At 49.3% G+C, this 22,593-nt stretch overlaps 1 protein-coding gene and 1 non-coding gene across 18 annotated transcripts; both read right to left on the bottom strand.

Annotated features, from left to right (window-relative positions):
• Positions 1 to 1,353: 1,353 nt before the first annotated feature.
• PABPC4 (poly(A) binding protein cytoplasmic 4) lies at positions 1,354 to 16,991 on the bottom strand. Of its 17 annotated transcripts, none has more exons than XM_078073350.1 (16): positions 16,635 to 16,988; positions 15,776 to 16,244; positions 12,807 to 13,000; positions 11,940 to 12,055; positions 10,532 to 10,671; positions 10,085 to 10,179; positions 9,285 to 9,422; positions 8,576 to 8,671; positions 5,711 to 5,983; positions 5,019 to 5,138; positions 4,432 to 4,705; positions 4,210 to 4,337; positions 3,174 to 3,267; positions 2,931 to 3,061; positions 2,619 to 2,721; positions 1,354 to 1,659 (listed from the first exon to the last, which is right to left on the bottom strand). In XM_078073350.1, exons 2-15 carry the CDS (start codon positions 15,966 to 15,968, stop codon positions 2,632 to 2,634), a joined length of 2,082 nt encoding a protein of 693 aa, XP_077929476.1. In that variant the 5' UTR covers positions 15,969 to 16,244; positions 16,635 to 16,988; the 3' UTR covers positions 1,354 to 1,659; positions 2,619 to 2,631. The 17 variants fall into 17 exon arrangements, 11 of the variants coding, with proteins under 11 accessions (XP_077929476.1, XP_035958686.1, XP_035958685.1 ...); XM_036102793.2 differs by adding an exon at positions 5,281 to 5,368 and having other exon boundaries at positions 4,432 to 4,518; positions 5,067 to 5,138; positions 15,776 to 16,986; XM_036102792.2 differs by adding an exon at positions 5,296 to 5,368 and having other exon boundaries at positions 4,432 to 4,518; positions 15,776 to 16,986.
• LOC118542575 (small nucleolar RNA SNORA55) lies at positions 8,173 to 8,307 on the bottom strand. The gene has a single exon (XR_004920669.1). It is a non-coding gene; the product is annotated as a small nucleolar RNA SNORA55 (small nucleolar RNA).
• Positions 16,992 to 22,593: the final 5,602 nt, after the last annotated feature.

Genomic DNA, 22,593 nt, shown 5'->3' with positions numbered 1-22,593 from the left:
GGGAGAGAAGCAGACCGAGCCAAGCAGGGAGCCCGATGGGGGAGGCTCCATCCCGGGATTCTGGGATCATGACCTAAGCCAAAGGTGGACACTTAATGAGCCACCCAGTATTTTCGTATTCTTTAGGTAAATACCCAATAGTGTGATTAGTGGATTGGGTAATTGTATTTTTTTTTAGGAACCTCCATATTGCTTTCCAGAGTGGCTGCACCAGTTTGCATTACCACTCCCAGTGCACAAGAGTTCCTATTTCTCCAGGTCAACACTTGTTTCTTGTGATTTTAGCCATTCTGACAGGTGTGAGGTGATATTTCATTGTTGTCTTGATTTGCATTTCCCTGATGAGTGGTGACATCTTTCCATGTCTATTGGCCATCTGTCTTTGGAAAAATGTCTGTTCATGTCTGCCGCCATGTTTTAATTGGATTATTTGGTTTTCCTTCCTTTTTTTTTTTTGGACTAGGCTCTATGCCCAACATGGGGCTCAAACTCACGACTCTGAGACTAAATGTTGCATGCTCTACCAACGGAGCTAGTCAGGCGCCCTGAGTTGTACTTCTTTATATATTTTAGATCCTAACCCTTTGTTGGATGTCTACAAGTATCTTCTCCTTCAGTAGGTTGTCCCAGTTTTGTTGTTTCCTTTGCTGTGCGTAAGTGAATCAGCCTTTACTTAAGGTGAGACCAGACCTTAAAGAAAATGGGGAGTCTGCTAACTGCTAAGAGGGAAGAATATTCCAAGGAAAATGACCCCCTGGGTAAGGTCCCGAGTAAAGACAGCCTGCCAGATTTCAAGGAAGGTAAAAAGTGTTCCTAGAGGACAGGGAGGGCAAGCAGACTGGTTGACCTTGGCCAGGTGAGGGCTGTTTTGAGGACTAAAGGAACCACAAAGTGCTTAGGACTCCAGCATTTGTTTGCTGTTGCCACTCAGACCTAGCCCCAAGCCTTTTCCCATTGCCAGAGGAAACCTTAGTTGCATAATCAACTGACTGCAGAAGAGGGGACCCATAAATGCCAGCTAACACATCCAAGGAGGGAGGGCTGGGTTCTGCCTATCTCACCATACATCCTTCAGACATGAGCCAACCCTACCCTGCACCCAGTTCTTCTGGGTCAGACCCAAGGTCTGCTATGATCAGATTTCTATAGGTTTCTACAGGTTAAATGGGGGTCCATTATAAAGGTCCTCCCACAAGAGAACGCAATGGGACAGTTCTGTATACCATTGCTAATAGTCTGTTTATAACCCATCAGGAAACGATAAGCTATACAGAACTTCATTTAACTCTAAATACATCCTAAAATTACTTCCAAGTGAAAACTGGATTTAACAGAGTGAAACAGTACAGGCAGTTTTATGGAGATTTTTTTCTTTATTGAGAAACTTAAGACTTGGGTACATCAAATAAAACCAATTTCTGGGGGAAAAAATCAAAACCCACAATAGAAAAAAAAGTTAACACTGTCTGGGCCATAGCAGAACCCAGAGAATATATTCTTTTAATTGAAAAATTCTAGGTGCTTCATAATTGACCTTTTGATACAAAATGACCTATTAAATTTCCAATTTGTGGTTCTTGGTGTTGAGGTCCATAGGACACGCTAGAAATCTTCAAACCTTGAGCTGAATTCCAGGAGGGGTTATTTGGCTTTTGAATCCTGAAAAGCACCAACACAAATTAAATACATAATCAGAAAAACCTGAGATGCACTGAATCTCCGGCTTATAAAAAGGTATTGCGAGAGCAGTGCTTCCTGACATTCGGGCAGGACGATTTTGTTGGGGCTGTCCTGGGCACTGTGGGACATTTAGCAGTATCCCTAGCCTCTACCCACTGGATGCCAGTGACACATCTCCAGCTGTGACAACCCAAAATATGTCTCCATTGGCAAATGTCCTCTGAGGGGGAACTCCTGGCTGAGAATCACCCACTCTGAGGCTAGCTAGGTACTATAAAGCCCCACGCCCTTCCTGGCCATCCTGTACTCAACGCTACCATTCTCTTGCTTAAATCCAAACGAAGGGTCTGGGCCCTTACCATGCGTCCTTTCCCCTTGCCTCTGGTTTGTCTGGTCCTCTCCTTCCTCCATGAGGAGGCACCCGCCAGTCCTGGTCATAGGTCCTAGTTAAGCCTCACTCACCCCCGCCCCTGCGGCTGGGGGCCACAGCTGCCAGGGTCAGAAGTGGACTAGAACACACCCTGTAACTGTAGTCAGGTGTGTCTGTCTCTCCCACTCCGACACCAGGGCCCGTGCCCCTTGTGTTCCCAGAGCCACGTGGCGGCTGCACACACAGCTGCTCTCACCAACCTCAAGCCAAACCAGGGAGATATGTTCATAGAAATGAGGCTGTGGGATCTGATTATGACGCCTTATCTGTCATTATTCTAACCCAAAAAGGTCATTCATCTAACCAGGGGCTCCTTCTACAGAAAACTGTCTGCTCCTTATAGTTTACAACCTGTTCTCTCTTTTCTCCAAATTAACTCTTCCAGATGACAGACAGAACCCAGGTGACTGCCTGTCCAAGGTACCGGGTTATAGTGGCTCTAAGTAATCTTTTAGGAAGATTGTCACAAGTCAAAGCCATTGCAGAAAACAAAAACAGCCAAACATACGGTTTTTCCTTGGCTAAGAGGTAGCAGCGGCAACAGCGCCCACCTTCTGGGCAGCTTCTTTCTTGGCATGATGAGCCTGCAGAACCGCCACAGCTTCATCCACCTGTGAGCAATCTCCAGGTGGTTAGTGACATCTGAGCACAGGCCCTCGGCCCCTCCCTGGCACGCGGGGCCCAGCAGTGGTGTTGCCGGGTGCTGCCCACTCCTCCTAATTCCCACCCACAGCAGCTCTCAAGTCACAGGCGAGGCGCGACGAGAGGGTCGGGAGACAGCAGACCCGCCTCCCCCTGCAGGGCCTGGGGACCAGCTCACCTTGGAGCGGAGCGACTCGGGGGACTCGAGCATGTGCAGCAGCTCAGAGTTGTCAATCTCCAACAGCATGCCCGTGATTTTCCCAGCCAGGTTTGAATGCATGGTTTGGATGAGCGGGAACAAACGTTCTCCTGGGGGAGGAGATCTAATTAAAGCCCAGGGTGAATCCCAGTGAATGGACACTGGTGTCCGGGTCAGTGCCAGGCTCTGGCCCCCTCTCCTGCAAACACATGGCTCACTCACCCAGCATCTGCTTCTGCTCCTGGGGGGGCGCTGCGGCCAGCATGGAGGCGGTCAGGGGCTCCTGCCCCTGCACGTGGACCGCAGGCTGCGGTGCCTGGGAACCAGGAGAGGCAGCAGGTTAGCAACACGGAAAGGACGCTCGATGGTCCTGAGCCTGACCACTCAGTCTGAAAGCCTACTCTGTGACAGAGATGGAGGTGGGTGTCCTTGGTGCCAAGGAACTAATGGCAAGCTTGGGGGATGAGGGGTTACAGGAGCAACAGAGTGTTATAGGCTTGAACACAAAACCAACTACAATAAAAACTGCATGCTATTAAAAGGGAAAGAAAATGACTAAGAAAATAAACCTACAAAGCTCAGCAATCATCAAATGATTCCATTTATAATTACATCCCACATCACTTGATTGTACCAAATGTTTTTATTCTATCAAATGCTTGAGGACTGTCAACATGCATTGTCAACGCCAGTCCCAGCCCTAAAAGGAAGGCTCTGAAGGTAAAAACTATTTTACGTAAGCAGAGTTCTGAGGCATCTCGCATTTAGACAGCATGAAGCACGAGCAGGCGACTTAGGGGCCACAAGGCAGACTGCAGCTCCTCTAAGCAAATTACTCCTGGGCTCTGGGTCCAGTCCCCCATCCCAACTTAAGATCTCTGAAGCCGAACTTCTCTTCTGCCAGATGAAGCTCTTTCCTGCCTGCAAGTCCCAGTCTCGCAGAGCAGCTAAGGATCAACTCGGCCAGTGGGCGTGAGCAGCTCAAAGAGCTAAGCGAGCACACACATGTTGTACAAAGGAGGGCGGAAACAGCAGCTGTTTCTGCTGGGGCATTTCTGAGTAGACTACTACGGGGAGGAATACTTCCCAGCCCCTTCTCTCCCAGCAGAGAGAGCCCGAGAGGTAGTGTCACCACAGAAAACACGGCACCCTGACACAGCGGGCATTTAATACCTGTTGGAGGAATCAAAGCAAGGCACCTTTTCAATCAAGTGCCAACAGGGGAGATCCTTTTAGCATTCTGTTTGGTGGGCCTCACCTGCAGGGGCTGGATGGCAGGGTGAGGGCTGCGGACACTGGAGGCGTATTTGTAAGGTGCGACAGCCCGAGGGGCAGTAGCAGCGACAGCAGCACGAGGTGCTAAGGTCTGCACGGCTGGGGGAACACCTTAGGAAAAGAACAAGCAAAATTAAAGCCCATCAGTCTGGGCAAAGACCCGTCAAATCCCATCTTTCCCCATTCTGTGTGCATCCAATACCACCTCCAGACTGGCAGCTGTCAGTCAGCCCTTGCTGGGCGGCACCAGCCCCACCAAAGTCCATAGCCAAGCGGTCCGGGCACTCAGACCCTACAACAGACCAGCAAATGCACATCAGTGTCGGCAGCGGATGTCCAACTGGCCACGTCCCACGGAAGGAGCCATTCCAAAGCCTGTTCACACAACACATCGCACACGGGACCACGACTGCTACTTTCGAGGAGCAGCCAACAGAGAACACACAACTCTCTCCACCTCTTGGAATACGGGACATAGTCTGTAAAGAACAGTTTCCTTCAATCTCCCAACCCCACCCAAAAGAATAGGCTGCCTCTATAATCATCCAGCTAATAGGCTTCTATAATTAAGCTTTCTCACATGAGTCACCAATAAGCAGAATCCTTAAAGTCACCGACACTCCTAGAACTCCCACTGTTTCTCTGCTCCTTAAGGACCAACCAGAGCACACAGCCATGATTACAGGACCGGAACTGGAACGTGGGCCCAACAAACTGACCAACCCTGGGCAGGGCCTAGCCAACCTGACTCCCTCCTCCCCAGGCCACACTTCTCAAGGCCAGTTTGCTCACCGACTCTCTGAGCGGTAGTAGGGAGGCCGCGAGAGGCCGGAGCATTACCAGTTGGAGCCAGATGGCGAAGAGCGGGACGAGGCCCAGACTGGCGTATAGCACTTGGCATTCCTTGGAAGCCTGGTGAAGACAAAAATTGTGCATCACTGATGAAGCATGTGGACCAGAACCTAGGCTGCGCCTCAGAGGGGGTGAGGAGGAGAGGCAGGGAGCCTGGGGAGGCCTATCCCGGGTGATGGAACCAGCACTCCCCACCACCTACCTTGAGGTCTCCCACCTTGCTGCCAGCGGGGGTTGGGCCTCATCTGTGCTAACTGGTTGGGTGTGTAATACGGAGGTCTTCCCTGGGCCTGCAAGGAAGAGCACCCAAGCCCTTTTATTTGAAGGACCTGAATCCGCATGAGAGAAGTGTCTCATCTCATCTCACTGCCAGGCCCGAGGCTAGTTATTCAAGACATTCTCTGAGTACTCAAAGGCCTGGGAGAGGGAAGGCCAGTTAACGGGGATTCTTTCATTCTAACTCACTACTGCGAGAGAGTGAGTGAGAGAATGAATAAATCTTCATTTTCATGGGTCCTTACTCTCACCTTCTGAACTCCAATATCCAAAACCCCTCACCCCAACCACCACGGGCTACGGGAACAGCCGTCGGGGGGCAGGTTCCAAAGACCCAGGCACACAAGCTGACCCACCTGTGGGACTGCTGGCACGAAGTAACCACCGGCTGCAGGCTGGAACTGATTTAAGATGGCATTGGCAGGGAGTGCTCGCATTCCAGCCACCCGCTGCATGTACTGGTTGGTCAGGTGAGCCTTTCGCTCTTCCTTCCTCTGGGCCAGGGCGACATATAGTGGCTTGGAGCCCACGATGCGTCCGTTCATCTCGGTGACTGCTTTGGTCGCCTCTTCAGGAGATGAGAAGCAGACAAAGCCAAACCCTTTGCTTCTCCCATCCTCCAACATTACCTACAAAGGGACCAGCTACTTAAGGAAAAGGTGTTCTAGTTTGGGGGACAGCTATTAAGAGCCAAAAAACCTGGTTTCTGCCGCAAACAGTTCCCAACTCTAGGGCAAGGGTTCTAGCCCTGTCATGGGATGTACCCCAGACCAATTAAGTCACAACCTCTAAGGAGAGGTGCTAGGCATTTTGTTTGTTAGATCCCCAGGTGATCCTAAAAGTTTCTAAACACTATGATATGGCTAATGGTTAAACCAGGAACCCAAAGATATTTCCTGACACCTAGAAGCGTAGTAGCTACCTTTGGATACCCGACAGAGATCTGGACAGTGTTAAGCTATTTACTTGTAAAACTCATCTGCCCAAGACCTTGGTGAACAAAACTTTTATCATCTCTTAGCAAGGTTAGGATATGCTTTTGAAATACCACATACACGCAGGAGTTACAAAACCAATGACTGCCACCATTAATTCAATGGGAGTTAACGGCAGAAAGGTGACCAGCTAGGAGAGACAGCTGGATTCTAGTCCCAGTTCAGCAATTTCTAAGCTCTGCGATTTTTTTTTTTTTTTTAAGATTTTTATTTATTTGAGACAGATAGAGCACAAGTACGGGGAGCGGCAGAGGGAGAAGCAGGCTCCCCGCTGAGCAGATAGCCTGACGAGGGGCCTGATTCCAGGCCCTTGGGTTCATGACCTGAGCTGAAGGCAGATGCCCAACCGACTGAGTCACTCAAGTGCCCCCGCCCCCCCTTTAAAAAGATCTTATTTATTTTTTGAGAGAGAGTACATGAATAAATGGGAGCAGGGGTGGGCAGAGGGAGAGAATCTTTTTTTTTTTTTTAAGATTTTTATTTATTTGTCAGAGAGAGAGAGGGAGGGAGAGCACTCACGAGCAGGAGAGCAGCAGGTTCCTCGCCGAGCAGGGAGCCCGATGCGGGGCTCCATCCCAGGACCCTGGGATCATGACCTGAGCCGAAGGCAGCCGCTTAACTGACTGAGCCACCCAGCTGTCCCAGAGGGATAGAATTTTAAAAGCAGGCTCCACACTCAGCACAGAGCCCAGATGTGGGGCTTAATCTCAGGACCCTGAGATCATGACCTGAGCCGAAATCAAGAGTCAGATTTTTAACCGACTGAGCCACCTAGGCTAGGTGCCCCTAAGCTATGTGAAACGCTTGCCCTCTCTCTGAAGCTTGATGCCCACGAGATCCTCTAAGGCAAACTGCCACAAAGCCACAGGTCTACCGGTTCAGGCCATCTTTTCCCACAGACGGCTAGTCATTCAGACAGTTCTTTTCCTCACCTAAAAAGGTGACTTGTAGCTCCCCCCTGGCCTACCTCCTCAGAAACATTGATAGCAACAGGACAATGTGTGCTTGGCATCATTCTGTGTCTTAGCTTGCTGCCTGGACAGCCCTCCTGAGGTGGAGGACATGAAAGTAAGGATGCGTACCAACCCAACGGCTCTATCAATGAGATGGGCCAACGCAGTCTCTGAAAACATGACACCCTGATCTTGAAAATGGGGCCTGTGAAACTTGCAAGACACGGTTCTTTTATCCTCTTCCTACAAATACCAACTCGAACATTGTGCTGATAAGCAAGGAGAGACCATCATTCCTCACACCGATGAAGGCCAGTGGCCAGTCAAGGAGGTGGTAAGAGGGAAGGGGCGAGGAAACAAGGAACCCCGACAGGGTGGCCCCTGATCACCTCCCTGCTACAACTGACGTTCCTTTACGACGCTCCCAGGTTGTGCGTGACGTAAAGCTAAGGGCCAAGGCAGGGTCACCACGTCTTTACCAGCGCACTCAGCCTCCGTTCTCAGCCCCAGGAGGACTCTGACGTGTGCTGCACCTTCGCGGAGCAGCAGCGTCTGCATCCGACTACAGTCCAAAACCTTCACACGCATCACTTCCCATCACACCCACCACGGGCCAAGGCCGAGCGTGCTCCATCCTCACGAAACCAGTGTTCTCCTGCTCAAGGACTCTAATTCCTTATCTTTAGGAGGGGATTCATATGCATTCACCCTGCTGCATCAGTTGATAGGATTACCAAAGAAAACCAAGCAACCGATGCACACTGCAAAACGTGTAAGAGCCATCTTTCCACTCCTCTTAGCTTTGTAAGGCCAGGACAGAAGTTCCCAAACCCAGTTCCCAAGTCCTCAAAATACCTTTGTTCAAGGAGGAAGTGTGGCAGAGTCGTAGAGACAGGCCCCAAGACAAATGGAAAACAACCCGTCTGGATTTCCTCTGCTCATACTGTTGCACCATCTGTCCCCACGCCAGCACAGAGCAGCAAAGAATGGGAAAGATTCAGGTGCTTAGGGGTCAATAGGAGGGCCTGCTCAGATTCACCGCCACACCTCAGTGCCTGGGAGACAGTGCAATGTATACCTCATGGAACGCCCTTCTCCAGAGCATATACTCAGATGCGTAACTGAACGCCAGGAGGAATTTGCTAGATTAATGTGGTATCTATCCTCAGAAATGAACACGATCTAGATTCCACTCCTTCAATGAAACAAATGCCAATAAACCTCTAAAAAGTTGTAATTTCTACTTTCGATCCCAAATCTCAGTATAAAATACCTTAGCACTGGTGATTGATCCAAAAGGAGAAAACTCTTTCCTTAACTTCTCATCATCAATGGTGTCATCCAAGTTCTTAATGTAGAGATTCACCCCCTGAAGCAGAAGGATCACCATTAATGCACGTCTGTACCCCACATATGCCCTAAGACCCTGGTTGTCAAAATGTGGTCCTAGACCAACAGCAGCCCCGCTCCTTGGGTATTTCTTAGAAATGCAACTTCTCGGGCCCAAACCCCAATCTACTGAATCAGAAATTCTGGGGTTCTGAAAGCCACATTTTCACAAGCCCTGCAGGGGATTCTGAGGCAGGCTCAGGATTGAGACTCCTGCCGCGGACTCTGACAGGACCCTCAGTGTGGGCCTGGCTTTCTGCACAGCTCCTCCGGCTGACTGCTGGCCCCAGTGGGGCTCCTGCCACCGCTCCAACAAAGGGTAATCATTTAAGTAAAAAGAACCCACACAAGTAAGAACAACAGACTGAGGCTTCCAGAATGAGTCCCTAAACGAATGAATCAATCTTTTGCCCTTGTTCTAGAATCGTTGCTGTATCTGGTATTTCCTTTTACACCTGAGGATCTCGGGAGAAAGGAGAGGAAGAGGCAGATTCCAGGTGCCCAAAGAGAGAGCCTGCTAAACCTAAGGGTGCTCTTGCCAGTATTCCACAGTAAACCCCTGGGTGGGAGGCTGTGCCAAGAGCCCCTCTCACCTGATACCGACTAATTCTCTCTTGTTTTAGCTGTTCAAATTTCCGCTTTAACTCAGCCTGCCGTTCCACTTTCTTCTGGGCACGGCCTACAAAAATCACTTTCCCACTGATTTCTTTTCCATTCATCTCTTCCACAGCCTAAAGAGGAAACACAGGTCTTAAAAATCAAGACGTAGAGGCAGGGGCCTTGCTCTGGATGCCTGAAAGTCCCACCACAACATTCCAAGAGAAGGAAATCTTTCCTATAGGGCTAAAAATTAATTTTATTCCATCTGAAGTCAGCTAAGCAAATCCAAACTTCCTCGTGAGTAAAATGGGGTTACTACTTAAATGGGTTATTGGTCCAGATGATACAGAAAAAAATTGTAGTTTTATAAATACAAGCATGGCAGACATGAGCCCAGGCTGCTAATCTGGGTGTCGCTGAGTCTCTCCCGTTCTGTGGGGAGCGAGTGGTGCACGCTGAGCGCCCAGCACCATGCTTTCCCCGTAAGCAGCTGCTACTGCCAGCAAGTCAGCAACTCCTGGGGCCCTGAGCCCCCTCACTAGGAAGGGGAGCAAACACCCATCCTATTCTTTCACCCTACAGGGCACCGTACAGAGCTAGGTGACAGGTAGGTGCCAAGTGCTCTGGAAACAGCTAAATGCCGGATTAGCACGTCAAGTCCCCTCAGGCCAGGAACGACATCACTATGACACTCGGGCAATGCCCGCTCCACTCGGCCATGTGCCAGCCAGGCCCTGCCCACACTCGGGGCCACTTCCTGCAAATGTTTCCCCAACCCTCGTGGGACTCTCACCTTATTGGCATCCTCGTGTTTTTCGTAACTCACAAAGCCAAAGCCTTTGGATTTCCCACTGGGATCTCTCATCACCTTGACACTTAGGGTCTTACCTATTACCAAAGGACAGAACTATTAGTAACACCATCTCTGTTACAGCTCAAGGAGAGAAGGCTTCTCTAGGAGCCCAAATGAAGCCAACTCTTGCTGAACCCAGATGGACTCTAGAAAGAGGCGCCGTGCCTGGCCTTCTACTTCTGACCAAGCTACTGAGACGGCTCTGGGGCTGGGATGAGGTAAGATGAAGCCAAGAGTCTATTCCTATCTACTCTGTGACCCTGTCATGCAAGGTAGTTTACTTCTGGGCCTAGGCGCCCTCATCTCTTAAACGACTAAGATACAGGAGGAGTTGTAGGTCCGGTGGACTGCAGAAGGGGGCACATGGGGTGAAGAAGCCCAACTTACCAAACTGGCTAAATAGCTCTTTCAGACTCTCATCATCCACCTCTTCCCCAAAGTTTTTGATATAAACATTGGTGAACTCCTTGGCTTTGGCTCCAAGCTCAGCTTCCCGCTCTTTTCGAGACTTGAATCTGCCCACAAACCTAAAAAGAGACCATGGAAAACAGTGAACACCCAGAAGAACAAAAATCATGATTTCCAGGGGCCCAAAGGAATATAGGTTAAAGGCTGACAGGAGAGGTTAAAACACACGAGTCCCCATCCAACCACCAAGACAGCAAGCTCAGAGACGCCCCGACTCCCCAGCAGAAAGAGAGAGGCAGGACTGTCCTGCAAGGACCAGCCCCAGGACTCCTGGCTCAGACCAGGGCTACTCCTACCACATCACACTGCCTTCGTGAAGAAACCTGATGACCATGTTTTTAAAATGTTCATTTCTGTGCATCTATGTAAATGCATAGAAAAGGTCTGGAAGGATACAAACCAAACTGTTAACAGGGGTTACCCTAGGGGTGAGACTGCTAGAGTGAACTATGAAGTAGCCTTTGCTTTTGCACTGGCCTCATTCTGGTGTTGTTGACACAAGTGGGAAAATGTATCCATACGCTGAAAAATCTTTAGATCTCTTTCAAGTGATACCTTTGTAAGACTTCACCACTGGCCATATACACATTATCAATGTAATCCATCCCCTGGTCTGTTCAACATAAAAAGGCGCCCCACAAAGAATAGAAATGATTTTTGCTTGCTATAGCCAAGACTTATTATCCCTTCTCTCCCTGCCATGGCTTAGCTAAGACCCCCCCTCCCTATTCTGCAATAACCACACTAAAGCAACAAGGTCTATTAGGAACAGCGTCTTCTGCCATCAGATGAGATTCTTTATTATAACCAAATTAAGTATTACTGTGCAACCAGCCTTGTATGAGAAGGTCACTGAGTCATAAGTTAGCCAACTGGAGATCTTGGGACAATTTGGCATCAACCCCTAGCAAATGACCCCAGGGACAGACCTGAGTCACGGGAAGGCCAAGGTCACATGGCTAGTACACAGCTCCTGGTCAGTCCAGGGCCCTCTCCACTCTGCCGCTGGCCAAGACCCCTGCTCAGAAAGGGCTCATAGCTGCCTTCCAGCAAGCCCCAGTTGCCGGTGCTCACAAAACCCACAGACGGATGATGCTTTTAAGGGAGAGGCGGCAGGCAGGCCATGGCTTGGGCAGGAAGCCCACCTTGGCGAGTCAAAGGGCTGCCACGGCTCGGGCAGGGAGACTCACCAGCCCTGGAGTGGAGAGGTAGGAGCAGGCCACACTTGGGCCGAGAGAACCAGTAGCCGCCTTGTGTGCCAGTTAATACCGAGGTGGGGCCACGGCTGGCTCATGCGATGGCTGTTGCTCCGGACTGGGACACTCACACTTTGCGGTCATTGAGGAGCATGCCGTTCATCTTCTCGATGGCCTTGTCAGCAGCCTCTTGCGTCTCGAAGTGGACAAAGGCATAACCCTTAGAGCCGTTCTCATCACACACCACCTGGCAAAGACAAGCAGACCACTGTAGCACCACTGGCATCTCCAAAGGGTTGAGAACCACGTGGTCTTCTACCCAGCTGCCAGCGTCTGGGAGGCCGTTAGCCCATGCACGGTCCAGACAGGAGACTACAGCACGCCGAGTTTTCCTAACACGGAGCACACTACCAGGCACCCAGTGATGCTCCATTTACAAATGGCAGCCACTATTAGGCTGCTTCTATTCCAAGTGTTTTATTTCATTAAAAGACCTTGAGATTTGGGGGCAAAAGCACCTTGCTGCCAAAAAAGTGACCATTTTCCAAGCCCACAACAGAATTTCAGTCTAGTGCGGAGTTAGACATGTAAACAACCACCACACCAGTTGTACAAAATTCTCCACATAAACAGGTGCACAGAGAAAGAAGAAGATGATTTTATGCTTCTGAAATGACCAAGTACAGCCACCTGGAGACCTGAGGCACTGCTCTGGTTCCCCCCCAGAAAGGAGAAACCCTTTGATGCCCTCCAAAGGTAGGAAACAGGAAGGATATTTTAGGCAGAGGGACGAATAAACAAAGACACAAAAGCACCTGCTGGTCATGCTGGGTTGTGGCACAAGATTACCTACAGGGAACTTTTAGGCTGCAGAGCCATTTCCAGCATTTCAAAAATGACCATATCCTGTCGCCCAATTCCAAGGCTGTTCCCCCTTTAGTATTTCTCTTGTTCTCATGAGTCAGTAATTATTCTGAAGTCCTTTAACGGGTGCTTACCTTGCAAGACAGAATGTTTCCAAAAGCAGAAAAAGTATCATAAAGTGCCTTGTTATCTATAGATTTGTCCAGATTCTTGATGAAGACGTTTCCCACACCAGATTTTCTCAAAGAGGGATCCCTCTGAGACCACATGATACGGATTGGCTTTCCCTTAATCACATCAAAGTTCATAGTATCCAAGGCCCGCTCAGCTGCAAGAGAGAAACACATTTCAGTCAAGGATATAAAACGTCACCTCGTGTTGACGACTGCCACCATCCCAGGAACAGATGACTGTAGGACTTTTCAAGGTAATCACTCTGATAAAAGGCAACTCTATTAAAACTAAAGGGCATCAGCTCCCTCTAGCCCGTGTTGCTCCTGAGGGTAGACATTCTGGCCAGTCGATCCACATCCTGGCAGAAGTCTCCAGCCCTCTGGGCTGCACCCTTGTTGGGTAAGGGGGTTAGGCGAGATCATCTAAATGGCCTTCTGGCACCAAGATCAAATCACAATACCGCACATTTGACTAAGCGGTAACAGTTATGAGGACTGCTGCTTACCACCCGCGGTGACGCGGGTGGGACAGGTGATGCTATCTACTTCATAAAATGAGCAAACGTATGTCCAGGATGGCTAAGCCATGCAGCTAATTGGTGATTAAGAAACTAATACCAGACTTTCTGATTATTTTTCAGTAAGGTATTGTATCAAATTACCAACTAGCTGTCGTCATTTTGTCTACAATCCGTCTACAAGACAAATGACAGAACAAAATCTAGGAGTGACTGACTGGGGAGAATGTGCTATCCCTGAATTCAGCCCAGTTTCTTATATTTTCAATTTCTGAGAACAGAAATTGATTCAAAAACCTCAAAATGACAGATACTAACGGTCACGCAAGGAAAGTCTTTTTAGCATCAGGACGATGAGGATGAAACCGCATCTTTCTAAGCACGTAGCACAGGAGGCTCTGCACCTCGTGGTTTCCAGGCCTTCTCAAGTCTTAATCTGAGTTCCGTGAAATTCCAGAACTTCAAATGCCCTGGTGCCCAACCAAGTTCTCCATCCAGTGCCTTGGGACGCTTCCCTAGCTTCCCAACAAATCCATGTGTGTACCAGAGACCGCTTAAAGGACCAGAAGCTAAGACGTACCACCACCTGTCAGCAGGAGCGCTTCTCTTAGCGGTCATAACAAACTCCCAGAGCTGGTGGCCACTTTTCCTGACTTACGCAATGAACCACCCCAGAATCTCCTCCATGAGGGGATCAGGGGCACGGGGGTGGGGGTTCTCCTGTCCCAAGGTACCACCTCACTTAAGACAGGGACAAAATTCCCTAACTCTGGCCCTCCACAAGCTCAGCTGTCCAGTCAGCGGAAGGAGTATCTCGTTTTCATTCATCTCCAACCACCTTTCCCACCTTCTCAGGTGGGCTGGTTGAGTATGGGAGGGAAGGTCAGGGAAAGCAGACCGGACAGATCCAACTCAGGAGAAGTCCAGGTACAGAAGCCGTCGCTCCTGATGGTTTATCTGGGACCAACGGCCTGGGACCCCAGGGTCTCACTGACTAGCAGGAAGGAGCCCTTTCTACACAGCTCTTCGCGTCTTTCCAGACGGTGCTGCAGTAGGCAAGTCGGCTTCGTCTAACAAATCTGGCTGCACTTATTTATAGCTGGGAGAGGTCCTGCAGAGGCATGTGTTGGCAGACGCACTGACCAACGGCTTCTGCTACTATCACCAAGTGACAGGACTTTTGTTCAGAAAGTGTCAAAAAGGCAGGCAACAGCCCATGTACCCACTACTCCCCCCGGAAAAAGGCCACACTTGGCCACCTTTGTGCCCTCCGGCCAGACACAGCTCAGAGCACACGGTGAGTTGATGGTAGCAGCGCCTCTCGTCTCTCAACAAGTCGGATTCTCTGGTCTCAGCTGCAGCCTGGGCAAGTGACATTCTCTGTGCTTCACGGACAGTGAACAAAGTGTGGACAAAAATAGGGACCCAGAGATCCTTTGCCATAGAATGGCTTGTTTCTCCCAGTAATGGTCTCTACAGTTGTTCCCTTTTAATCTGAAGTCACGTGCGGCCCCTGATTAGGTTTCCTCTGGCCTCGCTCCGGCCACGCCTGCAGCATACCTCTCCACTGTTCCAAGCAAGGGCCCCAGTCTGGGCTGGCGGGGCACTGCGCTGCCAGTCCCAGCTAAGCCTTCAACCTTCTGCAGTTCCTTTTCCCTCTCCGGAGTCCCATTTTCTTCAGATGGGATGAAGGAAAAGGGTTTTGACAAGGGTAAAGCTCTGTGCACAGGTGAGCCCATAATCCCCACCAGCCCAGTCGATTTCCCCCGCAGCGTTTCCCCAGACTGCCTGGACACCCCTTCTCCACGGCCCAAGGCTTCATCCAGAGAGTAAAGGACTCCTCCACCCCAGGAGCTTTAAAGCCACAGACCCGGGAGCTGGCCTGGCACATGCAGGGCTCGTGGCGCCAACACGAGCCGCTGCTCAAGTAAAATGAACAGAATTGTTCCCACTGCCTCCCACTTGCCCAGAAAGACCCCTTATCAGTATGAAAGCAAAGAGACTAAGTCCAGGGTAAAGGTAGGGGAGGGGCGGCAGCTCTAGAATCTAAAATTTCTGCAGGAATTGTGTTTCAATTGTTCTGCCTTTTTGGCAGGCCTGTGAGGGGCATGAACCCATGCTCAGTGACCAGACAAGGGTCCCACTAAAGCAGGACCATATACACAATGGAGTGACAGGGACTTTCTCCAAATCCTATTTTACCGTCTCCTTGGGTTCCAACCCCACCGCCACCACTGATTAGCCCAAGGTCACCCAGTTAGCAAGCGGTGGAAGCAAGACTGAAACTCCGGTCACCTGATGCCAAGATCTTCATTCTCAACCCCTGTATCCCGTGTCTCCCCCTCCCCCATGGGGTAGACTCCGAGGGTCCCCTAGGATCCCACGAATTTGTGGATATAAGCGTCTACTCACCGTCAGCCGGCTGCTGGAAGTTGACGTAGGCATAACCCAGGGAGCGGCGGGTGATCATATCGCGGCAGACCCGGATGGACAGCACAGGCCCCGCAGGACTGAACTTTTCATACAGCATGGCCTCGGTGACGTCCGAGTGCAGGTCACCCACGTAGAGGGAGGCCATGGGGTAGCTGCTGGCCGCAGCGTTCATCTCCCCAGCCCCCACCACCCCGAGCCCCGCCAGGAGAACTTCTTATAGGGACCACACAGGACAAAAGGGGCTCTTCTCGGAGCCGTGGCCCGCGCCGCGGCTCACAGGTGGCAGAGTGAAGCTAAGAGACGCCGGAGCAAGCTCGGAGAGACGGAGGACCGGGAGGAGGAGTTCAGGGACAGCTCGTTCGAGACTGCAAAACCGCAGACAAAAGGCTCTCAAAAACAATATGGCCCTCTCTGGGAGTTTGTAATTTGCAGCTGTCCTGGTCTGAAGCTCCAAATTTCAAAAGAGAAAAAAAAAAAAATAACGTATTAAAACAGGGACTCCCCTCCAAATTATAAAAATTCTCCAAGAGGCAACCAAATGGTGCCCACGGCGGCCTCCGGGACACGGGTTTCTCTATAAATATAGGCCTCGGGCTCCCGGCGGTTTAAGATTACAGCAGCCAGGGCAAGAGGGAAACCAAATCTTGGTCGGCGCCGACTCGGCAAGCCCCGGGGGCCGGGCGCGCAGCCTCCTCCCACGCCGGGCCGGCGAAGGGCAGCGCGGACACGTGGTGCGCCCGGGGCCGACGCGCGGGGGGCGAGGGCGGCGGGCGCGGGGCTGCCACGCGGCGCGGGGGCGGACGGAGCGGAGGCGCGTGGACGCGGGCGGGCGGCTCACCACCGGACCGACGGACGCCAAGGTGCGGCGGCGGGCGCGGGCAGGCCGGAAGCGTGCAGAAGTGACTTCCCCGCGGGTTCTCCGAGGAGGATGCGCTTTTTTCTTTCTCTCTCTCGTTTTGGTTTTTTTTTTAGGTTTTAAAGCATTTTCGGATTTTTTTTAATCTTTTCCTGTTTTTCCTTCAGGCTGCTAGGGCCCGAAAGCAACGGAGGCTGCGGCGACCCGGGGCGGAGAGAGGCGGCCGGGGGAGCCACCGCTCCATTTATACTCGCCCGCCCCGGGCGCTGCTGGTCGAAGGGCGCCTCGCGACCTGGGCGCAGTCGTGCCCGCCCACTCGGCCCGGGGGCCCGAGGCGGGGCGGCCACGCGAGAGCGACCCGGCGCGGCCGCGCGGCGCCACAGCGACCCCTGGCGCGCGGAGGACCGCTCCGCTGGGGTCTCCTCCGGACCCAAGGGCTGCTTGCCCGCCGCGTAGACAGCAGCACACCGCCCGGCCCTCCGGGAACAGAGCACCTGTAACCCACCCACAGGCGCAACGTTTATAATCCGTGTGTTGCTTATTGTAAAATAAAGACGACATAAAATAAGTCACAGTGATATAATAAGTGGTTCAGCATGTAAATGTTTTGGCGCAAATACGGAAGACATTCTGAAGTTTTCAGAGTACTAGGACGTAGAGGTAGTTAGTTACCCAGAACCCGACAGCCACATCTGCAGGAGTATCCATGGGTGATGGGATTAAATGTTGGTAGAGCTTCAAAAGAACAAAATACAATCATCCCCCTTTTTACGTGGCGGTGGCCTTCCTGGAAATTTAGTTGATATTTAAGGGAGCAAAAATGTTTCTGTTTAGGGGTAGGAGAAGGGGATTAACAGGTCATGAAATAAACCACGGAGATGAAAAGTACAGCATAGGAAATACAATCAAGAATATTGTAATAACTTTGTGCGGTGACAAAGGATAGCTACACTTACTGTGGTGAGCATTTCCTAATATATATGTGTTGACCCACTATGTTGTATACCTGAAACTAATATGTCAACTACGTTTTGGTAAAAATTTTAAAAATAAAAAATAAATTAAAAATACTTTGTTTCTACATAAAAAGGAGTCAGTGTAGGCTTCAACGGTTAAAAACTTTTTTCATCTACATGGGGATCTAACAGGTCATTTGAAAGTCATGCGGTATATGGGACAAGTCTACATTATGTGGAACTGTCTCGATGTGTTGCAAAATATACAGCATCCCTTCTTCCATAAATGCCAGGAACCACCCTCCTTATCATTGTGACAAAGGAATCCAGAAATTACCAGAAGGCACACAAACAGTCCCATTGAAAACCACTGATGTGAGTAAAGGAATGAAAAAATACACATATTTATAGATTCATTCATTTAAAAAAAATGGTTAATTGGGGCTCATTCTCTGCCAATGCCAGATATAGGTGCTAGGGGATACCATGGTAGACAAGGCAGAGAAAGTCCCTCTCTGCCTCACGCAGTTTATAGTCTAGTTGGTGCATTAAATCAAGAAACACCTTTATGGAATACTCCTTCTGTAGATAGAGCTCCTCCTCAGGGAAGCCTTCCCAGACTACCCTGTGGTCTAAAGTAGCCTGCCAACACTGTTCATCGTTAACACACCATCCTGTTTTCTTGTTTTCAAGACTCTTATTTACCTAAAATTACATTGCTCAAATATGTGTTTACCTGCTAAGTATGTCTTTTTCTCACTGTATATAAGCTTCATGAAAGCAGGGACCTAGAACAGTGCCTAACATGGCACATTCTAAATGTTCAATATTTGTTAAATCAACAAATGAATACTAGGCACCCATGAGCAAAGCCCACAATCCCTGTCCTCATGCAGCTGACTGCCTAGTGGGGGGGCGGGGGGCGCTTGCTACCCATATGACCTCGAGCAAGCAAGTTCTTCACATCTGACTCTCAGATTTCCAATCTGTAAGTAAACTAATAAAGGTACTCACTTATTGTGAGAACAAGCTAATACACATGAGTGGTTTGTGTAAATGTTAATTGCTATTATTCTCAAGCTACCCTTGTACTGAGAAGAGAGGGGAGTTACCCACAGGAAGACAAGGAGAACAGCAGGTGTTAAGGCCCTGAGGGGGAGTGGGCCAGAGCTGAGCCTGCAGGACTGCAGCACAGTGGGAGGTGGAAAAGACCTCCTGCTCTTGGGAGACTTGAAACATTTTGGACTTTATCCTGAGATCAAAGGGTAGAACTGAAGGATTTTAACAGAGAAGTGCCTTGGCTCAAACTACATTTTTAAAAACACCTCTCTGGCCACAGAAAGGATAAGGATTAGAAGGGTGGGGACGGGGAGACCTGGAAGTGATGGCCACTGGGGTGGTGGTTGTGGAGATGGAGGAAGTGGCTTGACTTTTTTAAAAAAATTAATATGATTTGTGATTAATTGGACATGGGAAGTGAAAGGATAGTCATCACAGATGGTTCCCAAGGTTCTGGAAAAAGCAAGAAAAATTAGGATTCCCTACATCTAAATACAGGGGCATCACTTAATTCATCTTAGAGGGGAGAGATATGTAAAGTCACCAAAAAAGCCACCTGGACCCCAGACCAGCAAAATTCAAACAGGACTTGATCCGAGTTAAAAGCAGGCTGGGAAGAGGCTGGACAAATGACCAGGCCATTCAACCAACTGAATGGGAGAAGATATTTGCAAATGACATAGCTGATAAGGGGTTACTATCCAAAATATGTAAAGACTTAGACAACTCAACATCAAAAAAAAAAAAAAAAAGAACCCCAAATGATCTGATTAAAAATGGACAGACGACCTACAGAGACATTTTTTTTAAAAAGACATACAGAGGGCCAACAGACACATGAAAAGATGTTCAACATCACTCATTATCAGGGAAATGCAAATTAAAACTGCAGTGAGATATCACCTCACACCTGTCAGAATGGCTAGAATCAAAAAGACAAGAAATAACAAGGGTTGGTGAGGATGTGGAGAAAAAGGAATCTCCCTGCACCGCTGGTGGGAATGTAAATTGGTGCAGCCGCTGTGGAAAACAGTATTGAGTTTCCTCAAAAAATTAAAAATAGGAAAACTGGGCACCTGGGTGGCTCAGTCGGTTAAGCGTTTGCCTTTGGCTCAGGTCATGACCTTGGGGGTCCTGGGATCGAGCCCCTGTCATGTCAGGCTCCCTGCTCACCGGGGAGTCTGCTTCTCCCTTGCCCCCTGTCTCTCCCCACTGCTAGTGTGTGCTCTCTCTCTCTCTCTCAAATAAATAAATAAAATCTTAAAAAAAAAAAAAAAAGAAAACCAAATGATCCAGTAATTCCTCTACTGGCTATTTACCCAAAGAAAATGAAAACACTAATTCAAAAAGACATATGCACCCCTATGTTTATCATAGCATTATTTACCATGGCCAAGATATGGAAGCAACCCACGTGTCCCTTGATAGATGAATAGATAAAGAAGATGTGGCATATATGTACACAGTGGAATATTACTCAGCCGTAAAAAAAGAATGAGATCTTGGGGCACCTGGGTGGTTCAGTCGTTAAGTATCTGCCTTCGGCTCAGGTCATGATCCCAGGGCCCTGCATCGGGCTCCCTACTCAGCGGGAAGCCTGCTTCTCCCTCTCCCACTCCCCCTGCTTATGTTTCCTCTCCCTGTCAAATAAATAAATCAAATCTTAAAAAAAAAAAAAAGGATGAGATCTTACCATTTGGGACAACATGGATGGACCAAGAGGGTACTATGCTAAGTGAAGTTAAGTCAGAGAAAGACAAATATCACATGATTTCACTTATATGTGGAACCTAAAAAACAAAACAAACAAACAAAAAGCAGAAACAGACCCATAAATACAGAGAACAAACTGATGCTTGCCAGAGCATCAGGGGGCAAAATGGGTGAAAGGGAGTGGAAGGTAAGGGCTTCCAGCTATGGAATGAATGAGTCACAGGGATGAGAGCACAGCATAGGGAATACAGTCCGTGGTATTGTAATAGCGTTGTATGGGGACAGATGGGAGCTATGCTTGGGATGAGCACAGCACAATGTACAGACTTGTCCAATCACTATGTTGTACACCTGAATCTCATGTAACATTGTGTGTCAACTATACTTCAATTCAAATACAAAACAAAACAAACAAAACTTTCTAGGCTAGTGATCGAAGAAGGAGGTCTGAGCACATCAGTTCAAATCTGCCTTTGCTGGAGTGGGAAGGGGTGCAATTTTTTTTTTCCACTGGGGTAGATGCTACTCTTAGTAGGTCTGTACTTGATAGTCTGACCTGTCAAGAGCAAGAATGTGTCCAGGGTCGGGAAGAGGAAGAAGAAAAAACTTCAAAGTGAGGAGATGGACATGGGCGTAGGTCTCCGCAGCTGAGGACTGTTAGTATAGCAGAAATATAAAAGCTATGCCTTCCTGATCCATTCATTTGTCATTCAACAAACTCTATGAGGCATTCCTAAGAGCCAGGATCGCTCTGCTCTGGGTAATGCTGGGGACAGAACTATGAGCTAAACATTCACAAACCAACCTGTCCTTCTTGGGAAGAGACTTAAGGAACAAATAAGTGTACCGTGGTGTGTGTGTGGGGGGGGGTAAAACTTGTGAAAAGTGCTTTGAATCTAGAGACTTTTGAAGGTAAGAACAGGGGAAACCCAGCCCCATCCTCCCAACAGGAGGCCGATTCTACCTACAAAAGCTCTCTTCCCTATAAGTAACAATGGTTCTGCCCCTCAGGAAGGAAGACACTTCCTTGTGCACAGGCAGGGTCTTTGAGATCTCAGAGGTTTGGTTCGGACACCAAGACAAGCTGCAGACTTTGGACAACCGCTGTCACATCTCAGGGCCTCCCCATCTGTGTGATGGGATCAGTAAGCCCTTGAATGAAGAGGGGGCCTAGTGTCTTACCGCTGGAGAAAAGGCATCTTTCCTTTCCTGTCCTCCCCACATTGGGAACTTGGAATCTGCATGACCCCTTGCTGGCCTTTACAGTTAGTCAGAAAATGCCACGAATAAACCACCATTTATGTGTAAGACATCATCTTCAAACCTCAAACTAAATGTGTGCGGCGTGGCCAAAGACCAGTGTATTAAAAGCTGGAACCGACCTAAAAAACCCATCATCTGTGGAGGTCAAGGGTATAAATGAGGAGGATTCATAGCTGTTGTCTTCCTGTTCAGGGTGTTCAGGGCCTCGGGTTGGATGCCAATTGCAAAGATGGAGAAGACATTATCCTTTCCTTGTAACTGGTCACAATCCTGTGAGAACAAACTGACTTCCAGATCAATTATTACAACCCAGTGCCTATGGAGTTCGGTGCCACGGACAGGGGACAGGAGCCCCAGGCACTCAGGGAGTGATTATCTACACCGAGGCTGAGGATCAAGGAAGGTTCCCTGGAGGAGGTGCCAATGGAGCTGGGCCTTTAAAGGAAAACAGTGTTCTAGAGGGTAGAAATGGAATGGAGGCAGGGAGAACATTCTATAAACAGAAGCCCAGAGATGGACAGGCCATTTATTAGCTTGGATAAGTCATTTCACATTCCTGGGCCTCAGTCTCCTCACTGGTAGAATAGAAATGATATAATATATGTAAACTTCCACACAGTGCCAGGCATAAAATAAGCACTTGGCAGACAGTGGTTTCTACAATACTGTTATGACAGCATGACATTTTCAAAGTTGCTGAGCGGCCCAATGAGGCTAAAACTTAGGGGGGTGTGTGTGTGTGTGTGTGTGTGTCCACACGCATGGTTGTGTGTGCATGTGTGTACTGGGGGAGGAAACTGCAAAGTAGAGTTGAGAGTTTGCAGAGGTTCTTGAATATGTCGTTCTAGATTGTGGCATTCCCCAGAAGAATGGACCCGATGCTATTATTTGGAAATAATGACATTAACAGCTAACATTGCACAGTGTTTCCTCCACGCCAGGCGCTATTC

Source organism: Halichoerus grypus, chromosome 5 (assembly GCF_964656455.1).
Source record: "Halichoerus grypus chromosome 5, mHalGry1.hap1.1, whole genome shotgun sequence".
Classification (NCBI taxonomy): Eukaryota; Metazoa; Chordata; class Mammalia; order Carnivora; family Phocidae; genus Halichoerus; species Halichoerus grypus.
This window is presented reverse-complemented; position numbering and strand designations above follow the sequence as displayed.